Source organism: Gorilla gorilla, chromosome 19 (genome assembly GCF_029281585.2).
Source record: "Gorilla gorilla gorilla isolate KB3781 chromosome 19, NHGRI_mGorGor1-v2.1_pri, whole genome shotgun sequence".
NCBI lineage: Eukaryota > Metazoa > Chordata > Mammalia > Primates > Hominidae > Gorilla > Gorilla gorilla.
The window spans coordinates 80,143,032-80,171,005 of record NC_073243.2 but is presented as its reverse complement, the minus strand read 5'-3'; the positions used below and the strand labels follow the sequence as shown (position 1 = coordinate 80,171,005).

The 27,974-nt window shown below is 40.5% G+C and overlaps 1 protein-coding gene across 14 annotated transcripts in view; it reads right to left on the bottom strand.

Moving 5' to 3' along the window:
- The window catches only part of RAI14 (retinoic acid induced 14), a 176,214-nt gene that overhangs the window by 31,622 nt on the left and 116,618 nt on the right, over positions 1-27,974 (bottom strand). For all 14 annotated transcript variants that reach the window (XM_004058964.5, XM_004058963.5, XM_055367693.2 and 11 more), the window contains one exon: positions 4,856-4,944. In XM_004058964.5, the coding sequence (XP_004059012.5) occupies positions 4,856-4,944 (89 nt within the window). The remainder of the gene's footprint in view (positions 1-4,855; positions 4,945-27,974) is intronic.

Below are 27,974 nucleotides of genomic sequence, written 5' to 3'. Positions count from 1 at the left end.
ACATCCTGATTGTAAGATGGAGACCGTTTATGTCGTGCACGCAATGCATTAACTTGTCCCTGCTGTGGACAAAAGCTGTTCTGCATAAGCAACACCCACTGGAAAAAGACCCGGTTCTCCAAAGACAAGATGGTTGGGAGACGTAAACAACTTACTATAAAATAACAGGTTTTCTTTTTACTTTGAGTAAGTGTTCTAGTCATACCTGGAAGTGCCGGGTTTCTATAGAAGCAAAAATTCTTTTATTCCCCAGCCCTGTGATGTTTTTCTAACGAGCAGCAGAAAAGTATTTTTCACTAAAAATAGTCTCAAAATCCGAATGACGCATCATTCCCTGAACACTATAACACTGAAGTAAGATGTCTCTCATTGCTACTATTAACACCAAATTCTCTCTCCAAATGCAAAATTTTCTGGACGAAATACTATTTTAGTGACAGAATCCAACTATGATGAGACAATGCATCTCTGGCTCCCATATAGCTGTGGATCTGTCTAGAGTATCAGGAAGCAATTTCCCTGTGGGCAAATAACAAGGGCAATCCTAAGTGCCTTCCAGCAGAATTCCGCCTGCAAATAAAAGACTAATGATATTTATAAATTAAGAGTCTTGGACTATTACAAGTAGTCTAAGAACCCTTTTACTTAAAGGCTGTCTAAGTAGAATGGCCCAGCTGCTCTGGCCACAGGGCACCTTTCCCTAAAACTACCTCAGACTATGACCATGTATTCAATTCTTAAGATAGCTAGAAAAAACAGGGAAGAATTAAGTAATATCAATCTAAAATGACATGACAGTTGATATTGCACTATAATCACATCCAAGGCCTTATCTTCTGACAGCGTTTTGCTCTTAAAATTGCTTGTAAAGCATCCATAAAAATTCTCAGACTTCCAAGTATTTCATTTGCAAAAATAGCTTTAAAAAATGCTGGCCAGGCGTGGTGGCTCACGCCTGTAATCCCAGCACTTTGGGAGGCCGAGGCAGGCGGATCACGAGGTCAGGAGATCAAGACCAGCCTGGCTAACACGGTGAAACCCCGTCCCTACTGAAAATACAAAAAATTAGCTGGGCGTGGTGGTGGGCGCCTGTAGTCCTAGCTACTCGGGAGGCTGAGGCAGCAGAATGGCGTGAACCCGGGAGGCGGAGCTTGCAGTGAGCCGAGATCGTGCCACTGCACTCCAGCCTGGGAGACAGTGAGACTCCGTGTCAAAAAAAAAAAAAAATGCTAACAGATTCTTGCTTCTATAATTTAAATTCAGTCAAAAGTTTAAAAAGTAGGAAATTATACCAATTTGACCATCCTAAAGACATTAATCATGGATAAAAAGAATAAAAAGAGCCAGTGTAATAGATTTTGAAAGGTGGTTGTGTGTGTGTGTGTGTGTGTGTGTGTGTGTTTTGTTTTTTTCAAAAATTCTACAGGGCAGGATTTATGGTATCAGATCTTTGTACCAGTTCTCACTGGATCTTCAGATTGAAGGTGACTGCATCTCAGTAATAAAGTGGCAAAACTTAAGGTAGGTTCCACATGGAAAGCCAATACCTGTAAAAGCTAAGCCATTTAATTCATCCCCTAACCACCACAACAAACGTTTAGGACTAGTGATGACCACTAAGCACTGTTACTAACGTAACCTCATCCTTCCCTTGTATTCAGATATGCTTTCTTGAGAGGGAGAGTGAATAGGTGGGTATTATAGCCAACAGGTAAGACACAGGCATGGGCAATCAAAGCCATTACAATTTAACCTGTTTATTGGGAGAGAAAAAAATGAGAAGTGTTTTTCTAGATGCACTTTTTTCCATGCAGTGTTCTTTTGTTCCTGTGTTCTCTTTGCATGCTTTCAAGAAATCATGGGAAGAAGCTGGTACCTCCTTCAGACCAAAGTAAAACAATGAAGCCCAAGGAGCGAAGTGCTGGAATCATGGCTAAAAATATCAGGTGAGAAGGAAGTGACGGGAGCTCTGAGACATCTTCAACCCATGGAATGTTTGGACAATGTCCTATGGCCCCAAAGTGCTGTGGATTCCACCCATTTCAATTGGTTCCCACTGGCGAATCCTGGGAAATATCCAGGCTGTGTCCACAGCACTCCCTCCAGTGTTGCTTCTTAGAGAGTGGTACCATCTCAGTCTGCAGGAAGTGGGCACTGCCTTGGGGCATCCAGGTCTTCCTGCCCAGCACTGCACCAGCCTCTCAGGAACTGGGTTAGGGCTCTGGTGGTAAATACGAGCTCTACCCACAGGGTGTTATGAGGCCACCAAGAACTATGCTTCTTAAGAGCCTTTAATGGGGGAAATGAAACTGGTGGGATATTTAATAAATTAAAATGCAGGATATAGAATTTATTATATAACGTGATCTCAGGCATGTAAAAATGTATTGGGACAATCTGGAAGGAAATACAACAAAATAGAAATATTTTTTTTCTTTCTGATAGGAGTAGGAACTTGAGTTATCTTCTTCTTTATAGTTTACTATATTTCTCAACTTTTCTACAATGAACATGTATTAAAAAAAAAAACAAACTTATTCTGACTGGGCTTGGTGGCTCACGCCTGTAATCCCAGCACTTTGGGATGCCAAGGCGGGTGGATCACCCGAGGTCAGGAGTTCAAGACCAGCCTGGCCAAGATGGTGAAACCCCGCCTCTACTAAAAATACAAAAATTAGCCGGGCGTGGTGGTGGGTGCCTGTAATCTGAGTTACTCAGGAGGCTGAGGCAGGAGAGTCACTTGAACCTGGGATGCAGAGGTTGCAGTGAGCAGAGATCGTGCCAGTGCACTCTAGCCTGGGCAACAGAGCAAGACTCCGTCTCAAAAACAAACAAACAAAAAAACACACAAAAAAAAAACAACTTATTTTTCCCTACAATAAAAAGAGGTGAGGGAAGATTTTGGTTATGCTGAAAATAACTACAGTCCTGTCTAATCTATTTCTTAATATCAAGTACAATGAAACAAAACCATGTGACGGCACCAGTTTATTCACTCTGAGCTAATGCTTTCAGATTATGGGTTTCTTAGAGGGAAACTTCTCCTACTTAAGAGGACATACATCTCATTAGGGGTATTTTAGCAAATCATACTGCACCATGTGGTTTTATGGCATAACTTTAAGAGCAATGACAATGAACTTTAAAAACAAACACAATAATTGGATCTTGAGTTTAAAGATGACTTTAATTGGAAAAACATAAATTAGTATTTCCCTCAAGGCAGTCACTTAAGGAAACCATTTATCCCCCTATATTGGTGTTGCCATTTCTCAAAATATTTTTGGAACTTTCTGTGGAACTGCTCAGAAAAATCATTCTGTTATTTCAATCACTCCCTATTTTTGACCAAAAATGGTTTTACCAGTTTGAAACATCATTCACCTGACTTGACATCAAATTTTTTTAGGGCTCTTAGGTTTGCCCTAAAAAAAAAAACCCTATTCTCAAAGGATAAAGATTCCCAACCACTGAGATTCTTTTTTTTAAGTCCTCACACAATGAAAACAATTCTAAACCTGTTCCCAACCATATTTTGAGTAATAATAGCATTCCTGCAATACCTGGCTGATCCCTCAAGATGACTAGTCTGAAGAGGCCAATTTTGGGGATGGGAGAAAAGAAAGGGATCCATTACGGATTCACGAAAAGCCTAGATAAAGGCAATGGAGTTAGGCTAATTTTGTATCCCAGTAAACACTAATAGAAACCTATTAGAAGCCAAAAATTCTCGAGTACAATAGAAAAATGAAAAGCCATCAGTGGTTGCTTTGGTCTTTTGGGGTGGCCAGCAGTGGCAGAATCCCAGGCTGGAGACCCCAGGGACTCCTTCTTATAGGACAGTGTTTTATACAAGGTAAGACTACGCTACCTTTTCTCTCCATTTGCCTTGTTCATCTTTTGTCAACACTGGCTTCACATTAGAATCACCCAGCGAGCTTTAAAAAAATACCAGTTGACTGGCAACTTCCAGACAATGGAATCTGAATCTCAGAGGGTAAAGTGTAGGTATATATATTTGTGTGTGTGTGTATGTGTGTGTGTGTTTGTGTGTGTGTGTGTACTGTTTATTCTTCTCTTTTCCCTTCCTTCAAGTTCCCAGGTGAACTGGATGCCCTGAAGTACAGCAAGGGGTGAGAATCGTGGGCAGCTGGTCCAGATGAAGTTCAAGGCTTCCATCTACAGAGCCTATCTCAGTTGATGAAATGAGCTCCTGAGTAACTCACTCACCACCTCACACAATGATTCATAAAAACAAAAATTAGGGACTATTGCTTGGTCTGTACATATAATCTTAGAAAATAATATAAAAAATGAGGATAAGAAGCGTACAGTCTCTAGTTGACTAACCACATGAAAGATGAAAACACAGAAGTACGGCTGTATAACAAAACCATGTCAGAGTCTTGCTATTGGAGGTGATTCTCTTTTCTTCTTTTGGACTCTAAATTTTATCTGTAGACTCTAATTTTTTTTTTTTTTTTTGAGACAGAGTCTCGCTCTGTTGCCCAGGCTGGAGTGCAGTGGCACAATCTCGGCTCACTGCAACCTCCGCCTCCAGGATTCCAGTGATTCTCGTGCCTCAGCCTCCTGAGTAGCTGGGATTACAGGCGCATGCCACCATGCCTGGCTAAATTTTTTTGTATTTTTAGTAGAGATGGGGTTTAACCATATTGGCCAGTCTGGCCTTGAACTCCTGGCCTCAAGTGATCCACACACCTCACCCTCGCAGAGTGCTGTAATTACAGGATGAGTTACCACACCTGGCCTTAAATTTTCCGTAATGAATATGTATCACTTTTTGATACCTAATCTGGTGCTGGCCTGCTGACTTAAGAGACTAAAAACCACATACCGGTAGTATCTTGGGCTGTCACATCCACACCATGTGTAACCATGACCCTGAGGCATTCCACGTGTCCTTTTGCAGCAGCAAGATGAAAACTGGAAAGAGAAGTAAACACAATCTCCTTGAGATCTCTACTCTTTAATGTTCATCTCCAACAAAGTTCCCCCCCGCCCCCCACCATTTCATGTACACTTTCTCTTCCTTGAGCTCTACAAGCACCCACTGACTAGGCATTATTATCAATCTCATTTTAAAGAGGAGGAAACAGAAGCTCAGAATGGTCTGATAATTTGCTCATTGACAGCTTTAGTTAAGGGATGGAGCAGGAGTTTGATCTTCCAACCCCAAAGACCAGGCTTGAAAAAAGTAAGATTCAGCCATATATTTGTCTCTTGATGAAACAAATCAGAAAGTCCCAACTAGGTTGAATTTCTAAGTAATATGTCTTTATCAATGTTTTCCTATTGTCTAGTGTTTTCACCACAGCTGTTTCACCATTTTAAAGTGATATGCTCTAAAAAGAAAATCTTGTCTAAGTCAAACAGTGGCCAAGGTTCTTGGACAACTCAACGCCCACTGTTGCGTTGTATCTGAGTAACAATAGTTGCATGCAATATTTGATAAGTGTCTAATGTGGGGCAAGCATCTGACTACACACTTTTATGCATTGTTTTTCATTCCTATGACAGCTCTTTAAGGTGAGTTCTATTACTTTCTCCATTAGATGGCAAGTGTCTATACTCTGGTGCAAACAGCATTAGAGAAAGCCCACCATTAAGACTCCAGAACTCAGTGAAACTTGGGAGCACAAACCATGATCAGCATGTTTAGATTGGGCACTAGAAGAAGGGGTAACATCCAAATGCCAATTCAATCATCCCTCCAGATCCCAGGATGAAGGGCACTTTTGCATGCAGAAAGAAGCAAAGCACAATTCCACTGGGTGGTCAGGCCCAGAGGCCAAGATGGCTGCAAAATTTGGGCAGGTTTCCCTTCTCTCAGTTGCCATCCTGTAGAGAGGTTAATGAGCCTTCTAGTTCTTCTCCTGAGTCAGTCCTGTTTTAGGGATGTGCCCTCAGGATACCTCTCATGAAGTCCCTTGGTGTCTGTACCTCTGAATTAATGCCCAGATAATATTTTCTCGCTGGGAAGGATCTATCATTGAAATCCAGGGTAACATTCAACTGGAAAGTCCGATAGCTGATATTTAAACCCAAGTTGGTCTGATTCCAGACCTCTTAATAACCTGGCTGAGTGAGGGGGACATATCAATAAATAGGAATACTTCAGTACTAGTTGCAAATCAGCCATAACATAATTATCTGTGTGTTTTGGGAAGTCATTTTAACCTCTCTGTGCCTAAATTTCCTCCATTGTAAAGGCTGGGGATCAAGTCAAATAATTTCTAATGGTTCCCTTGGCTCTAACATTTAATTATTTTAGCTTACCTGGCTCTACTCACAGCAACTATTTCTGTATTTGTGCAGCAATCTATGTGTAATATCTATTTACAGTCAAAATTTATTTTATAAGTGATTTCACATTACAATAAAAGTTTGCATACAATGATTTGGGAGTGTAGTGACTTTTTTTTTTTGGAATATTTTTTGAGATGGAGTCTTATTCTGTTGCCTAGGCTGGAGTGCAGTGGCATGATCTTGGCTCACTGCAACCTCCGCCTCCCAGGTTCAAGTGATTCTCCTGCCTCAGCCTACCGAATAGCTGGGATTACAGGCATGTGCCACCACACCCAGTTGATTTTTGTATTTTTAGTAGAGACGGGGTTTCACCACGTTACCCAGGCTGGTCTCAAACTCCTGACCTCAGGTGATCCACACACCTCAGTCTCCCAAAGTGCTGGGATTACAGGCATGAGCCACCATGCCTGGCCATAGTGACTTGTTTAAATGGAATTCCTGATTCAGTATAGCTTAACCAAACTATACTGGCAGTGCAATAATTCCTCCACTTCTCAACATTGTTGGAATAGCTTCATTTTACAATAAGTTCACCTTTAAGCAGTAAGTCTTTTATTAATCTTGGTGGAAGGTTTCTAAAAGTTTCCCAGCCTTAGTAATAGTGCATGTAACATAATTAATTGCTCTTGGGAATATGGAGTCTCCTCAATTATTGAATTGCATGTTTAGGGATACTAATTGAAATGCCCCTGGATTACTAAGCCCTAAAATTGATTAATATTTAGTTTCTTAATGTCTTTGTGTTTGTTTCTAAGCTGTTCACTATGCCATCTCCTATGACAAGAGGAAAACTAAATCAAAAGTATCTAAATAAGAGAGTAGCCATATCCCATTCTAAAGATAAACATACCAGGAAGTGTCTACTGCCCATGTGCATATACACACACCCAAATCAATCAATCAATCAATTATATTTATCTACATTTAACTTTTGATTGAAATATAACATGTAAAGAAAGTACACATATAATTGTATAGCTTGCTAAATTTTCGCAACTGAAATATTTTGCCTTCATACTAATCAAGAAACAGAATGTGGTCAGAGACCCCAAAACCCTCCTGCTAGCACCCCAGAAGTTCTCCATGTGCCCCTTTTAGTTACTAACCCCCTTCCCCATGTGATATTTTTATTTTTTTCTACTCTGAGGCTTCTTGGATTACCTCTGGATTACATAGTCTATTATGGGTGGTTGGAACTGCAGACCATCTGACAGTGAAGCATTATTGTAGGCCACTCCTGTACATTGGTAAATGCAGTCTGATGAACGTGTTATGATATTCTACAAATGATTTGGGAAATGCAGAGTTTCAGGATCATCACTTGGAAGGCCCACGATCAGTACAAGGCAGAAGTGAGGTGTTAGGAAGCTGCGCTCAATTTCCAGTCCCACAAAAGAATTTTCTTAGACATAGCTTTTAAAAGAAAATCCCTGATATCAACCTAAATTTATATATTTGATGGCTGAAACACATTTTGAGGGATCCAGTTAGTTAAAGCTTCATTGCATATGCTTTAATTAATCGTGTGATAGCGAGAGATTTTATTTTGTCCTCCCTCTCCCATTGAGAGTTTAGATCAATAAGTGACTTTTTTTCTCTATTCTGGGGACTTTCCAACTATTATCCTGCAGAATGCTTGTGTCCTGCTGAGAAAACAGAATGACAGAATTTTCCAAATTCATTATTTTCTCTTCATGTATTTTACCTAAAGCTGCATCACTTACTGCTCTTACAGATAAAACAGACAAAGTACAAACAAATATAAATAACTAGAAACAGCTCATTCTATAAGGATAGATAGTCTTGGCTTTGATTTTACACTGCATGCATCTAATACCATATATTTTGCTAGTAAAACCATTGCTAGTTCATGTGATTCAGTTAAACATTATTTCAAGGTGTTTCTGCAAGAAAATTCTAACATCCAGGTGTTTGTTGTGTTCTGATGTCACACAAAAGCTTCTGCTCTGCTTTCTAAAACACACAGGCATAGGAATGATCTTGAAAAGCAGGAAAGGGGCCAGGCGCAGTGGCTTACGCCTGTAATCCCAGCACTTTGGGAGGCCGAGGTGGGCGGATCACCAGGTCAGGAGATCGAGACCATCCTGGCTAACACAGTGAAACCCCGTCTGTACTAAAAATACAAAAAAATTAGCCAGGTGTGGTGTCGGGCACCTGTAGTCCCATCTACTCGGGAGGCTGAGAGAGGAGAATGGTGTGAACCCGGGAGGCAGAGCTTGCAGTGAGCCAAGATTGCACCACTGCACTCCAGCCTGGGCGACAGAGAGAGACTCGGTCTCAAAAAAAAAAAAGAAAAGCAGGAAAGGGAAAAACTGATCATTTTAGCTAGAAGTGTATGATTCATTTCTCCAGACTCTCCAGATAAGGAGCTCCACTGTGTATCATCATTCCTCTCACTGGGTATGCGCTTCTGGGAAATGGAAGTAAAGCCAGGAAACACAGTCTGTGAGTCTGCTCTTGAGGAGATAGTCACTAGCGCTGTGCATTCTCTCTGCCCCTCCAGGTCTGCCCTCTGCCCAGAGGCAGTCCCCTAATGAACTGCATCCAATGGGCTGCCCTGTGCTTTGGCTCCTGGTTGGGCTTGCCCAGTGAGAATGACGATAGGGTTCAGGGCATCATCTCCTCCCCTCCTTCCCTGGCCATACCTCAGCAGTGGCTGCCTTCCTCTGTGAAGGCCACAGCTTTGCAGGCTGGCTCTCCCACAGCCACAGCTGCAGCTTTCCCTCCTTGCCCCTTTAGGTCAAGAGTAGAAATAGATTCTCACTCTTGCTAGAATCCTGGGCGGCATTCCCAACCTTACTGGTTTCCCTTAATCTGGCCACATATTTGTAAATAGTTCCTTTCTTAAACTCTCATCAATTATCCTATTTGATGCTACCTGTTCCTGCTAGGACCCTGAATGACAGCAGGGTTGGGTATTTTGTGTGTGATGATCCACAGGATGAAATGTTAAGTTCTAGTGGATACTATTTGATTAAATATTTTTAAGAGCCAATTCAGGCTTTTTTTTTTTTAAGTTTTAATTGCCACATATAGTTTGTTTGCTTATTTAATATATGGGCATTGTGGCTAAAATGTAATGGGAGAATATACCATATAACTTTTTAATTATATGGCATATAACAAGTGACTTCAAAAAAGTTTTCTAATATGGTCTTAGGCCAAAGTAGAGACCCGTTTAAAGGGTTCAGGAATACACCTCTCCACGGGTAAGAAAAACAAATGACTTTAGTAAGAGCCAGCACACAGTCTAGACTGTCCCACTACTCAATAAAGAAATACTAAAATTCAAACTTTTTACGGTAAACTTGGTTTTGAGAGAATAACCAAACCCCAAACAATACATATGGGCACCAACGCACATGGATACAAACAACTGCTACAAAAACAAAATTAAAAAGCCATCAAAATTCACATACTTCTTACCAACCCAACCATCCATGTAATTTGTAAAATGTAATTAAGACTCTCAGAAAATACAAAAATGTATCAGCTCCTGAACCCTCCCATCATGCTGAGGTTTCATTCATTCTACTTGACACAGACTCTAACGGAATTACTTAATTTTATCAGAGTCACTGACATATTACTCATTGAAGTATATGCTAGAATTGTGGTCTACAATGGGGAAATTCTCAATAAGTTCTGTGGGCATATCCTGTGTAATAACGAGGGTTCTTCAGTAATGAATTAGAAGTAAAATAAAATTTACTAAATATTCTATACTATATACTATATATATATATGTATATATACACACAGACACCCCCATATACACACTATACATCTTATATATATAATACCTTGTACCATATTCTACTATTAAAAAATGTGCAGGCTAGGTTTAGAAAAAAAACGCAAAATAAGAAAGAATAACTATCTAGAAAGTCATTTTGATCTCTATTGCTTGCTCTAACTCTTTAAAATATCTTACTTTTTATATAATAAAGTAGTGAATCATTGCCATAATTTTAGTCAGAAAATCATTTTACTACTTAACTTGGAACGTAGCATCTATAACCTGAAAGAGTTTGCTCAATGAGTTATCACATAAAAGAAAACCAAAATGGTCAGTGCACTCTTTTAGCTTTGTCCTGTTTTTATGAAAGCTGTGCAAATGCATAAGAAATAGGCACAAATCAGACAACGAAATGACTTTGTTGGCAGTTCCCTAACAACCCATCTCCTGTGTATTATGAAAGCACTTATGTATTCAATCTGGGTATCTTACACTCAAACAACCAACTGAAAGAGCAGGCTCACTCAGTTTATTCCCCTCAGAGAGAAAGGAAGCTCCTAGAAATAGAAGCCCTGCCTCCTTTTGTCTCATTCCCCCACCCTATGCCTAGAAGCAGTTATTAATCAGGAGTGGAATAAACACCAATGTACACAAGAACAGGGTGGGAAAACCACACTATGAACTTCTTTTCTGTATCTAATTTGGATATCAAGTCTTCTTAAAGTTTTAATTTCAGGGTCTCTGGTTCTTATTCCTAATGTCTGTGATTTTGAAAAATTAAAGCTTCCAACCTTATAGCTTTATCAAAGCTTAGTAGAGGGACAAAAACATCTAGTCAGATGGTAAAGTATAACAAAAAGCAGGATATTAAGGAGGTAGTGCTGGTAACCTTAAGGGCTCAGACTATCTGGGTTTGAATCTATGCTTCCTTACTTATTAGGCTCTATCTCAGTTTCCACATCAGTAAAATGGGTTGTGACGAATACAAGAATTATGTGTAAAAGCACTTCATAAAGGGTGAAGCGTGAAATAAACACTCAAAACATGCCACCAATTATTGTATCCTCACCAACACAAAGCATGGCACAGTCTGTGACATGTTGCTTGATAAAAGGGATTGTTTCAATGTTCAGAAAGGAGAAGTAGCAGAAGTTAAATCAGAACCACCACTGCTTAAAAAACGAAGAGAGGGGAAAGGAGGGGCAAAAGCTATGTGTGTTTCCATTGAATGAAAACTTGGGAACAAAGTTGTAGACAAGTAGCAAACCACAATAAACCATCCAAGACCAGCCTTGTCTAACGCCCACACTTGAGCAGCTAACGTTTTGGCACCTCTCACGGAAGTGATCATCCCCAAAGCAGGGTTTGGCAGCAGCAAGCCATTAACATTTAGCCTCGGAATGTGACCAGAAGCACAGCCAACTTTGAATAAGATACTCAAGTGGAAAGTTAGGTTTTGTTGGGTAGAAAAACATGGCCAGTCAGTGACAGAACCTGATATGTAGATGATGGTGGGTAGATTTCCCTTCTTATGTATGCAGTGACTGATAAATGTCAGCATCCTCAAGGGCTGGGGCTGCTCTATCTAGATGGCAGGCAGGAAGGCATCTGTGGGGTCATCTCAGGCTTAGGAAGCAGGTGGTGCCCAAGGCCAGCACATGACTCATTATGAGCACGACTGGTGCCCTCTGATGGCCTGTGTCCTGGATAGCTGGCAACTCTCTAAATAAAGAGAGCCTACAGATTAGGATGGGGTAGGGGGCCAGGGCAGTAAGTTGATAAAACTTACTTGTCCTCTTTAAATATAGTTTTTTCTTTTTTGAGATGCAGTCTCGCTCTGTCGCCCAGGCTACAGTGTAGTGACTCAATCTCGGCTCACTGCAACTTCCACTTCCTGAGTTCAAGCGATTCTTGTGCCTCAGTCTCCCAAGTAGCCGGGATTACAGGTATATGCCACCATGCCTGGCTAGTTTTTGTGTTTTTGCAGAGACGGGGTTTCACCATGTTGGCTAGGCTGGTCTCGAACTCCTGACCTCAAGTGATCCACCCATCTCAGCCTCCCAAAGTGCTGGGATTATAGGCGTGAGCCACCATGCCCAGCCAAACATGGTATTCTTAACAATGTTAATTCTAAGGCATTGGAATTAACTCAAGTATGGTATCATTTTGATATTTCTATAGTTATATATTTTTTACAAGTACTGCTACTTCTATAGCCAGAAGTACTCATTCATATATTTGCTATAATATTAGGGTATCTATGTGTGAGACATGGTTCTAAGGAAACAATAATGAATAAAACAAAGTTCCCGCCTTTATGGAGCTCGGCTTTTAGCAGGAAGAACCAATGGTTTCAACTGGGGGTGCTTTTGCACCTCATCCTTGGAACATTTGGCAATGTCTGGAGACATTTTTTATCATGGACTAGGGAAGAAGGAGAGGTGGGAGATTCTATTGGCATCTAATCTGCAGAGGCCAGAGATGCTGCTGACCATCTCTACAATGCACAAGACAGGTCCCCACAAAACCACACAGGTCCCCACAACTATGAATTATCTATCCAAACCAAAATATCAGTAGTGGGCTAGGTGTGGTGGCTCACACCTGCAATCCCAGCACTTTGGGAGGCGGAGGAAGGCAGATTGCTTGAGCCCAGGAGTTCAAGACCAGCCTGAACAATATGGCCAAATCCTGTCTTTACAAAAAAATTTAAAAAATTAGCCAGGTGTGGTAGCACATGCTGGTAGTCCCAACTACTCGGGAGGCTAAGGCAGAAGGATAGCATGAGCCTGGGAGGTAGACGCTACAGTGAGCTGTGATCACACCACCACTGCACTCTAGCCTGGGTGACAGTGAGACCCTGTCTCAAAAAAAAAAAAAAAAAAAATCAGTAGTATCCAGGTTAAGAAACCCTGTAATAAACCATTAAAGGCAATGTATATACTAAAAACATAATTCTATAAAAACAAATTAAACAAAGACCAAAAAACAAAATAAATGAGAATTTAATCTTTTTATTGAGTTATAATCCACAAACCATAAAAATCACCATTTTAAAAATGCACAATTAAGTTGCTTTTAGTATATTCACAAAGCTGGCAACAACATCATTATCTAATTCTAGAATATTTTCATCACCTCCTCCTCAAAAAAAATCCCTGTATCGATTAGCAGTCACTCCCTATTTCCCTACTTCCCCAACTCCCAGGAAACCACAAATCTACTTCCAGTTTCTATGGATTTGCCTATTCCGGACATTTCCTTTTAAAGATGGGATTGTATAATACATGCTCCTTTGTGTCTGGCTTCTCTCATTTAGCATGTTTTCAAGGTTCATCCATGTTGCAGTATGCATTAGTACTTCATTCCTTCCTTAATAATAAATTGTATGGATATGCTGTATTTTGTTTATCTATTCATTGTCTGTTGGACATTTCAGTTGTTTTTACTGGGGATTACTATCATGCCCCACCATTCATGTACGAGTGGTTGTGTAGACACATTTTTTAATACTAATGGGTACATACTGAGGAGCAGAATTGCTGAGTCATATGGCTGTTGGGAACAGGCCCCCAAATCTGGCCATAAACTGGCCCCAAAACTGATAAAATCTCTGCAGCACTGTGACATGTTCGTGATGGCCATGACACCCACGCTGAAGGCTGTGGGTTTACCGGAATGAGGGCAAGGAACACCTGGCCCACCCAGGGCGGAAAACCGCTTAAAGACGTTCCTGAACCACAAACAATAGCATGAGCGATCTACACTTAAGGACATGATCCTGATGCAGATAACTAGCAACAGCCCATCCCTTTGTTTCAGGCCATCCCTTTATTTCCCGTAAGGAATACTTTTAGTAAATCTTATGACTAGCTTGCTGTCAATAAATATGTGGGTAAATCTCTGTTCAAGGCTCTCAGCTCTGAAGGCTGTGAGACCCCTGATTTCCCACTCCACACTCTGTATTTCTGTGTGTGTGTCTTTAAGTCCTCTAGCACAGCTGGGTTAGGGTCTCCACGACCGAGCTGGTCTCGGCAAGTGGTGCCCAACGTGGAGGCTCGAACCCAGGTCGAAGGGTCGCCAGAGCGACAGTTGGAAAATGTAGAACCAAGCTGGAGGACACCCAAGTACTCTTTTAAGCAATCCCCGTGGTGAGTAGGAAGGGGAGCTCGGAAGCATCAGGGTAACAACTGGACAAGTGTGGGCTCTGGTTCATTCCACCTTGGAACCTTTTCACAAATGATGAGGAAGGAGGAGAGTATAATGAAGTAACAGAAGAAGTAACAGAGCCGGTTTGTTTGCCAGCTAAAGCTAAAGTGGCAAAGGAGGAAGAAGTTCATCCCTACTCTTCTGCAGCCCCTCCTTATTTTGAAGAAAAAGAACGGCCTGACCCTCCAGATCTTTCTTTTCCAGAGGACACTGGGCAAAAAGTAGTTGCCCCAGTCACTGTTTGAGCAGCACCTTGAGCGACTGCTCTCAGTTCTATTCAGGCAGGAATTCAGCAAGCTGGACAAGAGGGTGATTTAGAGGCTTGGCAGTTCCCTGTTAGGATACACCCCCCAGATCAACAGGGCAATATTATAGCTACATTTGAGCCTTTTCCTTTTAAATTTGGGAAATGCCATGAGGGGCCCATCCCGGGCCCCGTTCCAAACTGGGGCATTTCTGGCTTAGGCCATTCCCTCACCCCTTACAATGTCTGTCCCCTGCCACAGATGGTAGTGCCACAGATGTATGCTGCACAAAAGCTGTAAGCCTTCTGCCTCGGGAACCCCGCAAAAGGTCCCAACAGGAGTCTGTGGACCCTTGCCAGCGGGGACGATAGGATTACTTCTAGGAAGGTCTAGTTTACATTTAAAAGGGGTACGAATACAAACAGGAGTCATTGATTCTGATTACAATGGGGAAACTCAAATTGTTATATCTACTTCTGTTCCCTGGAAAGCAGAGCCAGGAGAGCGTATAGTACAGCTCCTGATTGTGCTGCATGTGGGAATGGGGAAAAGTGAAATTAAATGAACAGGAGGATTTGGAAGCACAAATAAAGAAGGCAAAGCAGCTTATTGGGTGAATAAAATTACTGATAAACATCCTACCTGTGAAATAACTATTCAGGGAAAGAAATTTAAAGGTTTGGTAGATACAGGAGTGGACATTTCAATCACTTCTCTACAGCACTGGCCGTCCACGTGACCAATTCAACCCGTTCAATTTAACACAGCTGGAGTTGGTAAAGCCCCTGAAGTATATCAAAGTAGTCATATTTTGCACTGTGAAGGGCCCGATGGACAACCTGGGACTATTCAACCAATTATAACTCCTGTACCTATAAATTTATGGGAAAGAGATTTATTACAACAATGGGGAGTACAAGTTCTGATTCCAGAACAATTATACAGCCCTCAAAGTCAACATATGATGCATGAAATGGGGTATGTCCCTGGTATGGGACTAGGAAAAAATTTGCAAGGTTTGAAGGAACCACTTCAAGCAGAAAGACAAAGTTCCCGCCAAGGTTTAGGATATCATTTTTGGTGGTGGCCATTGTTAAGCCTCCAGAACCTATACCTTTAAAATGGTTAACAGATAAGCCAATTTTGATAGAACAGTGGCCGCTAAGTAAAGAGAAACTGGAGGCTTTAGAGGACTTCGTTAATGAACAATTAGGAAAAGGACACATAGCTCCAACATTTTCCCCCTGAAATTCTCCAGTCTTTGTTATTAAGAAACAATCAGGTAAATGGAGAATGTTAACTGATTTATGAGCCATTAATTCAGTTATACAACCTATGGGGACTTTAGTAAATGACACTACAATTGTGCCACAGAAAGTAGCCATAGGGACGGATCAATTGAAAAACATTAAATGACTTTCAAAAATTACTAGGGCACATTAATTGGATACGACCTGCTCTAAGCATTCCTACCTACGCCATGAGTAATCTATTTTCTATTCTTAGAGGAGATCCTAGTCTCACTAGCCCTTGGCAATTAACAAAAGAAGCTGAGCCAGAGCTGCAGCTAATCGAAAAGCAAGTCTATAAAGCTCAAATAAATAGAATAGATCCAGAGAAGGCTCTAGATTTGCTAATTTTTCCAACTCAGCATTCACCTACTGGTGTTATTGTCCATGAGCAGGACTTAGTAGAATGGTTTTTTCTTCCACATACTAATTCATGGACTCTAACTTCTTATTGGGATCAAATCACTACTATGATAGGAAATGGGAGAACTCAGATTGTTAAATTACATGGATATGATCCTGGAAAAATTACTGTCCCTCTCACAAAGGCACAAATACAGCAAGCTTTTATAAATAGTCTTACTTGGCAAACCCATTTAGCTGACTTCGTGGGTATTCTCAATAATCATTTTCCTAAATGAAACTGTTTCAATTTTTGAAATTAACTAATTGGATCCTCCCTAGAATAACTAAATTTAAACCAATTGAAGGTGCTGAAAATGTCTTTACAGATGGGTCTAGTAATGGTAAAGCTTTTTATTCTGGCTCAAAAGATAAAGTTTTCCAGACACCCTATACTTCAGCTCAAAAAGCAGAGCTTGTAGCTGTAATTGAGGTATTGACTGCTTTTAATATGCCCATTAATGTGATTTCTGATTCTTCATATGTGGTTCATTACACACAATTAATTGAAAATGATGAAAGAAGTTAAGCTATTATCCAGCGACGCCCAACTTGCCAAATGGTGCATTCCTCATCTTTTCCAGGAGGAGTTAATCCTCGAAGATTGGAACCTAATTCTCTTTGGCAAATGGATGTCACACATGTTCCCTCATTTGGGAGACTAGCTTATGTACATGTATGTGTGGACACCTTTTCTCACTTTGTCTGGGCTACATGCCAATCAGGAGAGTCTTCTGCCTGTGTTAAACTTCACCTTTTGCAGTGTTTTGCAGTGATGGGCATTCCAGTTTCTATTAAAACAGATAATGCCCCAGGCTATACTAGCCAAGCTCTAGCTACATTTTTCTCTATATGGAATATTAAACACATTACTGGTATCCCATATAATTCTCAAGGACAAGCCATAGTGGAAAGAATGAATCTCTCCCTGAAACAGCAGTTGCAAAAGCTGAGGGGGGAAAACAGGGAGTACGGAATACCACATATGCAATTGAATCTCGTATTATTGACTTTAAATTTTTTGAGCCTGCCTAAAGGCCAGATGCTGTCAGCAGCTGAACAGCATCTACAGAAACCAGCTGCAAAGACAGAAGCAGAACAACTGGTTTGGTGGGAGAAATCCAATAACAAAAACTTGGGAAATAGGTAAAATAATAACTTGGGGTAGAGGTTATGCTTGTGTTTCTCCAGGCCAGAACCAGCAGCCAATTTGGATACCATCAAGATACCTGAAACCTTATCATGAGCCAGATGCCGAGGAAGAGACACCAGGAGGATCCCAAGGACCCCCCGGTTGCAGCCATGTCAAGACTGACGCTGAGGAGGACTCCAACTGTCATGAGCAACACCCATTGAACACAGCCACCTACTTGGGGACAGATCAAGAAGCTGTCACAAATGGCGGAAGAAAACCGGAGGAAAGCGGGACAACCAGTCACAATGAGTAATTTAATGGTAGCTGTGATAGCGGTGATCACCATTGCCTTGAGTATTCCTTTAGCAAGGGCTGACACAGAGAACAATTATACTTATTGGGCATATTTATCAATCTTGGCTGGCAATAATGCCTGGATATAATCGATCTATGACACAGTTACACATGCTTTCTGATCTCAGTATTTACCATTATAAATCTGCTCCTATAATTGAGGCACACTACCCTCAAAAACCTATTTGTAAACAGAATTGGACCTGGCCAGAAATAATGAACGTACCTGTTTGGGAAGATTGCATTGCAAAACAGGCAGAGGTGCTGTGCAACGATTCCTGTGGAATCATCATTGATTAGTCCCCTAAGGATATGTTTAGCTTGAATTGCACCTCTCAGTCTGTGTGTCATGGCCACATTATGTTCAGTTGGTCTGAACAAAATGGTCAGATGGTAGAAATGATAAGGAATATGGCAAAAGTTCCTATTATCTGGAAACATGGCGGAATAGTGGCACCTCAACCTCAAATGATATGGCCCACTGTAGGAGCTAAACATAAGGATTTGTAGACACTATTAATAGCTGTTAATAAGATCAAATTTTGGGAAAGAATAAAAAAGCATCTAGAAGGACACTCTACAAATTTGTCTTTGGATATTGCAAAACTAAAAGAACAAATATTTAAAGCATCCCAGGCACACCTGAACTTAATGCCAGGAACTGGAGTGCTTGAAGGAGCTGCAGACACATTAGGAGCTAGTAACCCATTAAAATGGATAAAAACACTTAAAAGCTCTGTGATTTCAATGATGACTGTGCTTTTACTCTGTGTTGTCTCTGTATAGTCTGCAGATGCAGAACCTGACTCCTGGGAGAAGTAGCTCACCATGATAATGCCGCCTTTGCTTTTATCGCTTTGAAAAAAAAGAAAAAAAGAGAAGGGGGACATGTTGGGAACAGGCCCCCAAATCTGGCCATAAACTGGCCCCAAAACTAGCCATAAACAAAATCTCTGCAGCACTGTGACATGTTCGTGATGGCCATGACACCCACGCTGAAGGTTGTGGGTTTACCGGAATGAGGGCAAGGAACACCTGGCCCACCCAGGGTGGAAAACCGCTTAAAGGCATTCCTGAACCACAAACAATAGCATGAGTGATCTGTGGCTTAAGGACATATTCCTGCTGCAGATAACTACCCAGACCCATCCCTTTATTTCTGCCCTTCCCTATATTTCCCATAAGGAATACTTTTAGTAAATCTCATGACTGGCTTGCTGTCAATAAATATGTGGGTAAATCTCTGTTTGAGGCTCTCAGCTCTGAAGGCTGTGAGACCCCTGATTTCCCACTCCACACTCTGTATTTCTGTGTGTGTGTCTTTAATTCCTCTAGTGATGCTGGGTTAGGGTCTCCACGATCAAGCTGGTCTCAGCAAGTGTAGACACATTTTTCAATACTAATGGGTACATACCGAGGAGTGGAATTGCTCAGTCATATGGCAACTACGTTGAACTTTCTGAGGAACTGCTAACCTGTTTTCTAAAGCTGCTGCACCATTTAACATCTCTATCAGCAATTCATGAGAGCTCCAATTTCTCCACATCCTAGCCAAGCCTTATTATCTTCTGGAAAATTTAAGAGATGAGAATTTGAATTACAACCTAAATGTCCAGACGTAAAACGTTTAGATCTTCCTCAGTGAACCCTCTGAGGTAGTTCTTTTGGTTAATTATCAGCTGAAATCTGCACTTAAAGGAATATAACAGAGTGAATGCAAAACAAATTAGAAACATCCTTCAGCTTTGTCTCTACATAAGCTTTTACTTTTTTTATTATTTTTTTAAATTATACTTTAAGTTCTAGGGTACATGTGCACAAGGTTTGTTACATATGTATACATGTGCCATGTTGGTGTGCTGCACCCATTAACTCGTCATTTACATTAGGTATATCTCATAATGCTATCCCTCCCCCCTCCCCCCACCCCACGACAGACCCTGGTGTGTGATGTTCCCCTTCCTGTGTCCAAGTGTTCTCATTGTTTGATTCCCACCTGTAAGTGAGAACATGCGGTGCTTGGTTTTTTTGTCCTTGCAATAGTTTGCTGAGAATGATGGTTTCCAGCTTCATCCATGTCCCTACAAAGGACATGAACTCATCCTTTTTTATGACTGCATAGTATTCCATGGTGTATATGTGCCACATTTTCTTAATCCAGTCTATCGTTGATGGACATTTGGGTTAGTTCCAAGTCTTTGCTATTGTGAATAGTGCCACAATAAACATATGTGTGCATGTGACTTTATAGCAGCATGATTTATATTCCTTTGGGTATATAATGGGATGGCTGGGTCAAATGGTATTTCTAGTTCTAGATCCTTGAGGAATCACCACACTGTCTTCCACAATGGTTGAACTAGTTTACAGTCCCACCAACAGTGTAAAAGTGTTCCTGTTTCTCCACATCCTCTCCAGCACCTGTTTCCTGACTTTTTAATGACTGCCATTCTAACTGGTGTGAGATGGTATCTCATTATGGTTTTGATTTGCATTTCTCTGATAGCCAGTGATGATGAGCATTTTTCATGTGTCCGTTGGCTCCATAAATGTCTTCTTTTGAGAAGTGTCTGTTCATGTCCTTTGCCCACTTTTTGATGGGGCTGTTTGTTTTTTTCTTGTAAATTTGAGTTCTTTGTAGATTCTGGATATTAGCCCTTTGTCAGATGAGTAGATTGCAAAAATTTTTTCCCATTCTGTAGGTTGCCTGTTCACTCTGATGGTAGTTTCTTTTGCTGTGCAGAAGCTCTTTAGTTTAATTAATCCCATTTGTCAATTTTGGCTTTTGTTACCATTGCTTTTGGTGTTTTAGTCATGAAGTCCTTGCCCATGCCTATGTCCTGAATGGTATTGCCTAGGTTTTCTTCTAGGGTTTTTATGGTTTTAGGTCTAACATTTAAGTCTTTAATCCATCTTGAATTAATTTTTGTATAGGGTGTAAGGAAGGGATCCAGTTTCAGCTTTCTACATATGGCTAGCCAGTTTTCCCAGAACCATTTATTAAATAGGGAATCCTTTCCCCATTTCATGTTTTTCTCAGGTTTGTCAAAGATCAGATGGTTGTAGATGTGTAGTATTATTTCTGAGGGCTCTGTTCTGTTCCATTGGTATTATATCTCTTGTTTTGGTACCAGTACCGTGCTGTTTTGGTTATGGTAGTCTTGTAGTATAGTTTGAAGTCAGGTAGCGTGATGCCTCCAGCTTTGTTCTTTTGGCTTAGGATTGACTTGGCAATGCAGGCTCTTTTTTGGTTCCTTATGAACTTTAAAGTAGTTTTTTTCCAATTCTGTGAAGAAAGTCATTGGTAGCTTGATGGGGATGGCAATGACTCCATAAATTACCTTGGGCAGTATGGCCATTTTCATGTTATTGATTCTTCCTATCCATCAGCATGGAATGTTCTTCCATTTGTTTGTGTCCTCTTTTATTTCGTTGAGCAGTGGTTTGTAATTCTCCTTGAAGAGGTCCTTCACATCCCTTGTAAGTTGGATTCCTAGGTATTTTATTCTCTTTGAAGCAATTGTGAATGGGAGTTCACTCATGATTTGGCTCTCTGTCTGTTATTGGTGTATAAGAATGCTTGTGATTTTTGCACATTGATTTTGTATCTTGAGACTTTGCTGAAGTTGCTTATCAGCTTAAGGAGATTTTGGGCTGAGACAATGGGGTTTTCTAGATATACAATCATGTCATCTGCAAACAGGGACAATTTGACTTCCTCTTTTCTTAATTGAATACCTTTTATTTCTTTCTCCTGACTGATTGCCCTGGCCAGAACTTCCAACACTATGTTGAATAGGAGTGGTGAGAGAGGGCATCCCTGTCTTGTGCCAGTTTTCAAAGGGAATGCTTCCAGTTTTTGCCCATTCAGTATGATATTGGCTGTGGGTTTGTCATAAATAGCTCTTATTATTTTGAGATACATCCCATCAATACCTAATTTATTGAGAGTTTTTAGCATGAAGGGCTGTTGATTTTTTCAAAGGCCTTTTCTGCATCTATTGAGATAATCATGTGGTTTTTGTCCTTGGTTCTGTTTATATGATGGATTACGTTTATTGATTTGTGTATGTTGAACCAGCCTTGCATCCCAGGGATGAAGCCCACTTGATCTTGGTGGATAAGCTTTTTGATGTGCTGCTGTATTCGGTTTGCCAGTATTTTATTGAGGATTTTTGCGTCGATGTTCACCAGGGATATTGGTCTAAAATTCTCTTTTTTTGTTGTGTCTCTGCCAGGCTTTGGTATCAGGATGATGCTGGCCTCATAAAATGAGTTAGGGATTAAAAAGTGTGGGCTTTCCTTTCAAAGACACGAAATGTCATTCAAAAGTCTATATGCCAATATATTTATACCATTAAGATCGTTTTTTTTTCCTTTCTTTAAAAAAAAAATTCACAGAAACGGGGTCTCACTCTGTTGCCCAGCCTGGTCTCAAATTCCTGGCCTCAAGCGATTCTCCCAAACTGGGGTTACAGGTGTGAGCCACCAAACCCGCCTACATCTTCATTTAGATAGGTCAAGAATGCAGTGGAGCTGTGGAGATGCGAAGAGTACAAAAACCTTTCATCTACTTCCTAACTCAAGCCCAGTGACAGGGATGCTGGTCACTACCTGGGATAGCAGGTACTAACCAGATTCTCCAATTCCTGGACTCTAGCAATCCTCCCATCTCAGCCTCCCAAAGTGCTGGGATTACAGGTGTGAGCCACCATGCCCGGCCAGGGTACTATCCAGATTCTGATGTAGCTGAAATAACACTTTGACAGCCTCAGTCTTGGCTAACTCAAAGAGTGGCCTGGAGAACAGGAGCATGTTAGAAATGCAGACTCTCAGGCACCACTCCAAATCTACTGAATCAAAAGCTGCCTTTACAAAATCCCCAGCTGGTTCCATGTACACATCCAAGTTTGAGTAGCACTACACTAAACATAGAATAAGTTAAAAACTTCACACCGTCATTTTTTCCTTTTAAAAATACGTTTAAAATTTTTTTTTGACAGAAAATATTTTACTTATTATGGAGTACATGTGAATATTTGTTACATGCATAGATCGTAATTCAGGTCAGAGCATTTGGGATATCCATCACCTTGAATATTTATCATTTCCATGTATGGGTAACATTTAAAGTCCTCTCTTCTACATACTTTACAATAGACAAGACATTGTTGCTAACTATAGTCACCCTAGTCTATCTAATAGCGGGGTTTATTCATTTGTAGATCTAATTATATGTTTCTACTCTCTTTATCCACACCCCCCCCCCACCCACACCACACACCTGTCCCATGCTCTAATATCTATCATTCTATTCTCTGTCTTCATGAGATCAGGTTTTTTTGTTTTGTTTTGTTTTGTTTGAGATGGAGTCTCGCTCTGTTGCCCAGGCTGGAGTGCAATGGCACGATCTCGACTCACTCTCATCTCTGCCTCCCGGGTTCAAGTGATTCTCCTGACTCAGCCTCCTGAGTAGCTGGGATTACAGGTATGAACCACCAAGCCCGGCTAATTTTGTATTTTTAGTAGAGACAGAGTTTCACCATGTTGGTCAGGCTGGTCTCGAACTCCTGACCTCAGAAGATCCACCTGCCTCAGTCTCCCAAAGTGCTGGGATTACAGGTGTGAGCCACCACGCTCAGCTGAGATCAGGTTTTTGTTGTTTTTGTTTGTTTGGTTGGTTCCCACATGTTAGTGAGAACATGTGGCATCTGTCTTTCTGTGCCTGTCTTATTTCACTTAACATAATAACCCCCAGTTCCATCTATGTTGCTGCAAATGACAGGATTTCATTCTTTTTATGGCCAAATAGTATTCCGTTGTGTATATGGTACCACATTTTCTTTATCTATTTATTGGTCCATTATTGACACTTGGGTTGACTGCATATCTTTGCTATTGTGAATTGTAAATAATGCAAGTGCAGATATCCTTTTGCTATACTGAATTCCTTCTTGTTGTTGTTGTTGTCTCTTGAGATAGTGTATCATTCTGTTGCCCAGGCTGGAGTGCAATGGTGCAATCTTGGCTCATGGCGACTTCTGCCTCCTGGGTTCAAGCGATTCTCCTGCCTCAGCCTCCTGCTGGTATTACGGGTGCATGCCACTATGCCTGGCTAATTTTTGTATTTTTTAGTAGAGATGGGGTTTCACCATGTTGGCCAGGCTGGTCTCGAACTTCTGACCTCAAGTGATCCTCCCACCTCGGCTTCCCAAAGTGCTGGGATTACAGGCATGAGCCACTGCACCCAGCTCTTTTCCTTGTTTTTAATTTTTATGGGTAGATAGTAGGTATATATATTTATGGGGCACATGAGTTTTGGTGGGTTTTTTAAATAAAGGGTCTCACACTGTCACCCAGGCTGGAGTGCAGTGGTGCAGTCTTGGCTCACCACAGCCTCAATCTCCCTGGCTCAAGCGATTCTCCCATCTCAGTCTCCCGAATAGTTGCGACTACAAATACACACTACCATGCCCATCTAATTTTTCTATTTCTTTGTAGAGACAGGTTTTTGCCATGTTGCCCAGGCTGGCCTTGAACTCCTGGGCTCCAGTGAACCATCTGCCTCAGCCTTCCAAAGTGCTGGGATTACAGGTGTGAGTCACTGTGCCCAGCCGAGATATTTTAATATAGGTATACAATGTGAATAATCACATCAGGGTAAATGGGGGTATCCACCACTTCAAGCATTTATCCTTTCTTTGTGTTACCAACAACTCATTTATACTCTTTCAGTTATTTTAAAATGTATAATAATTATTGTTGACTATACTCATTCTGTGGTGCTATCAAATATGAGATCTTATTTATTCTATTAATATCTAACTATATTTTTGTACCCATTAACCTCCCCACTTTCCCCCAACCCACTACCCTTCCCACCCTGTGGTAACCATCATTCTGCTCTTATCTCCATGAGTTTAATTTCTAGCTCCCACAAATAAGTGAGAATAGGCAGTTTGTTTTTCTGTGCCTGGCTTAGTTCAGTTAACATAATGACCTCCAGTTCCATTCATGTTTTTGCAAATGACAGGATCTCATTCTTTTTTTATGGCTGAACAGTACTCCATTGTGTATATGTCCTACATTTTCTTTATCCATTCATCTGATGATGGACACTTAGGTTGCTTCCAAATAATGGCTACTGAGAATAATGCTACAATAAACATGAGAGTGCAGATATCTTTTCAATATAGCAATTTCCATTCTTTTGGGTATATACCTAGCAGTGGGATTGCTGTATCATATGGTAATTCTATTTTTAGTTTTTTGAGGAACCTCCAAACTGTTCTCCATAATGGTTACACTAATTTACATTCTCACCAACAGTGTATGAGGGTTCCCTTTTCCCCATATCCTTGCCAACATTTGTTTTTGCCTGTCTTTTGGATGTCAGCCATTTTAACTGGGGTGCAACAATAGCTCATAGTAGTTAGCTCATTGTAGTTTCGATCTGGATTTCTCTAATGATCAATGATGTTCAGCATGTTTTCGTATACCTGTTTGCCATTTGTATGTCTTTTGGGAAATGTGGTTCAGATCTTTTTGCCCATTCATTCATTCATTTTAAATAGAGATGAGGGCTCCCATGTTGCCCAGGCTGGTCTTGAACTCGTAGGCTAAAGCAATCCTCTCACCTTGACCTCCCAAAGTGCTGGGATTACAGGCATGAGCCACTGCACCTGTACCTTTTGCCCATTTTTAAATCAGATTATTGGATTTTTTTTCCCTATAGAGTTGTTTGAGCTCCTTATATACTGGTTGTTAATCCCTTGTCAGATGGGTAGCTTGCAAATGTTTTCTCCCATTCTGTGGGTTATCTCTTTGCTGATCATTTCCTTTGCTGTGCAGAAGCTTTTTATCTTGATATGATCCCCATTTGTCCATTTTTGTTTTGGTTGTTTGTGCTTGTCAGGTATTACTCAAGAAATCTTTGCCCAACCCAACGTCCTACAGAGTTTCCTCGATGTTTTCTTATAGTAGTTTCATAGTTTGAGGTCTTAGATTTAAATCTTTAATCCATTTTGGTTTTTGTATATGGCAAGAGATAGGGGTCTAGTTTCATTCTTCTGTATATGGAGATCCAATTTTCCCACCACCATTTACTGAAGAGTGTGCCTTTTCCCAATGTATGTTCTTGGCACTTTTGTCAAAAATGAGTTTACTGTAGATGTATGGATTTGTTTCTGGGTTCTCTATTCCGTTCTATTGGTCTGTGTATCTGTTTTCATGCCAGTACCATGCTGTTGCAGTTACTATAGCTCTGTAGTATAATTTGAAGTCAGGTAATGGGATTTTTCCAGTTTTGCTCTTTTTGCTCAGGATAGCTTTGCTGTTCTGGGTCTTTTGTGGGTTCATATGAACTTTAGGTTTTTTTTTTCTATTTCTGTGAAAAATGTCATTGGTATTTTGATAGGGATTGCATTGAATCTGTAGACTGCTTGGATAGTATGGACATTCTTCCATGTTCATGGTTGGAAGAATCAATATTGTTAAAGAATGTTTCCATTTTTGTGTGTGTCCTCTTCAATTTCTTTAATCAATGTTTTATAGTTTTCATTGTAGAGATCTTTTATTTCTTTGGTTAACTTTACTTCTAGGTATTTTATTTTATTTGTGGCTAGTGTAAATAGAATTACTTGATTCACTTTTTTTCAGATGGTTTGCTGTTGGCATATAGAAATGCTACTGATTTTTTATGTTGATTTTGTATCCTGCAACTTTGCTGAACTTGCCTATCAGTTTTTTTGTTTGTTTGTTTATTTTTGCGCAGAATCTCACTCTGTCACCAAGGCTAGAGGGCAATGGTGCAATCTCGGCTCACTGCAACCCCCGCCTCCCGGGTTCAAGAGATTCTCCTTCCTCAGCCTCCCAAGTAGCTGGGATGACAGGCACAGTGCCTGCTATGGGAGGTGCCACAATGTCTGGCTATTTTTTTTTTTTTTAAGTAGACACAGGATTTCACCATGTTGGCCAGGCTGGTCTCAAACTCCTGACCTCAAATGATCTGCCCACCTCAGCCTCCCAAACTGCTGGGATTACAGATGTGGGCCACTGCGCCCAGGCTTGTTTATCAGTTCTAATAGTTTTGTGGTGGAGTCTTTGGTTTTTTTCCAATATAAAATCATATCATCTGCAAACAAGAATAACTTGGCTTTTTCCTTTCCAATTTGGATGCTGTTTCTTTCTCTTGTCTGATTGCTTTAGCTAGGACTTTGCAATTTCTGTTCCTTTGGATAAACACCCAGTTGTGGAAGTCCTGGATGTACAGTAGTTCTAATTTTTTGAGGAAGCTCCATTTTATTTTTCACAGTAGTTTAACCAATTTACATTCCCACCAACAGTGTATGAGTTTTCTTTTCTCTGCATCCTTCTGTTATTTTTCCTTTGTAATAATAGTCATTCTAACTGGGGTAGGATAACATCTCATTGTGGTTTTGATTTGCATTTCCCTGATGCTTAGTGATGTTGAGTATTTTTTTTCATATAGCTGTGGCCATTTGTATGTCTTTTTTTGAGAAATATCTATTCATGTCCTTAGCCCACTTTTTAATGGGATTATTTATTTTTTGATGGTCAAGTTATTTGAGTTCCTTGTGTATTCTGGATATTAGTTCCTTGATGAATAGTTTGCAAATATTTTTCTCCCATTCAACAGGTTGTCTCTTCACTTTGTTCTTTCCTTTGCTGTGCCAAAACTTTTTAGTTTAATATAATCCGATTTGTCTATTTTTGTTATAGCTCTCTACGCTTTTGAGGTCTTAGCAATGAAATCTTTGCCTAGACCAATGTTTTGAAGTGTTTCCCCTATGTTTTGTTCTGGTAGTTTTACAGTTTCAGGTCTTACATTTAAGTCTTGAATCCATTGTGAGTTGATATTTGTATATAGGGAGAGAGGAGGGTCCAATTTCATTCTTCTACATATGGATATCCAATTTTCCCACACTATTTATTGAAGAGGGTCACACCATCGTTTTTTGCCAAGGCACCCATTGTTTCAAAGTTCGTTTGAAAACAAACTTAGCCATAAAAACAATTTTATGGATATGTTCCACAAAAAAAGGAATCTGCTGTTTTACATTTCATTGCAATAGGAAATGTTTAGCTTTGCTTATAAAACTCAGCTGGGGCCCTTCAGCAGCAATGTAGCAAAATGGCACAAATAAGCAGCCTGAAGATTTACACAAAATGACTTTGATCCCTTTGCTGCTTATTGATATTTGGAATGTCCCTACTCTTGTCACTTGGAAAGA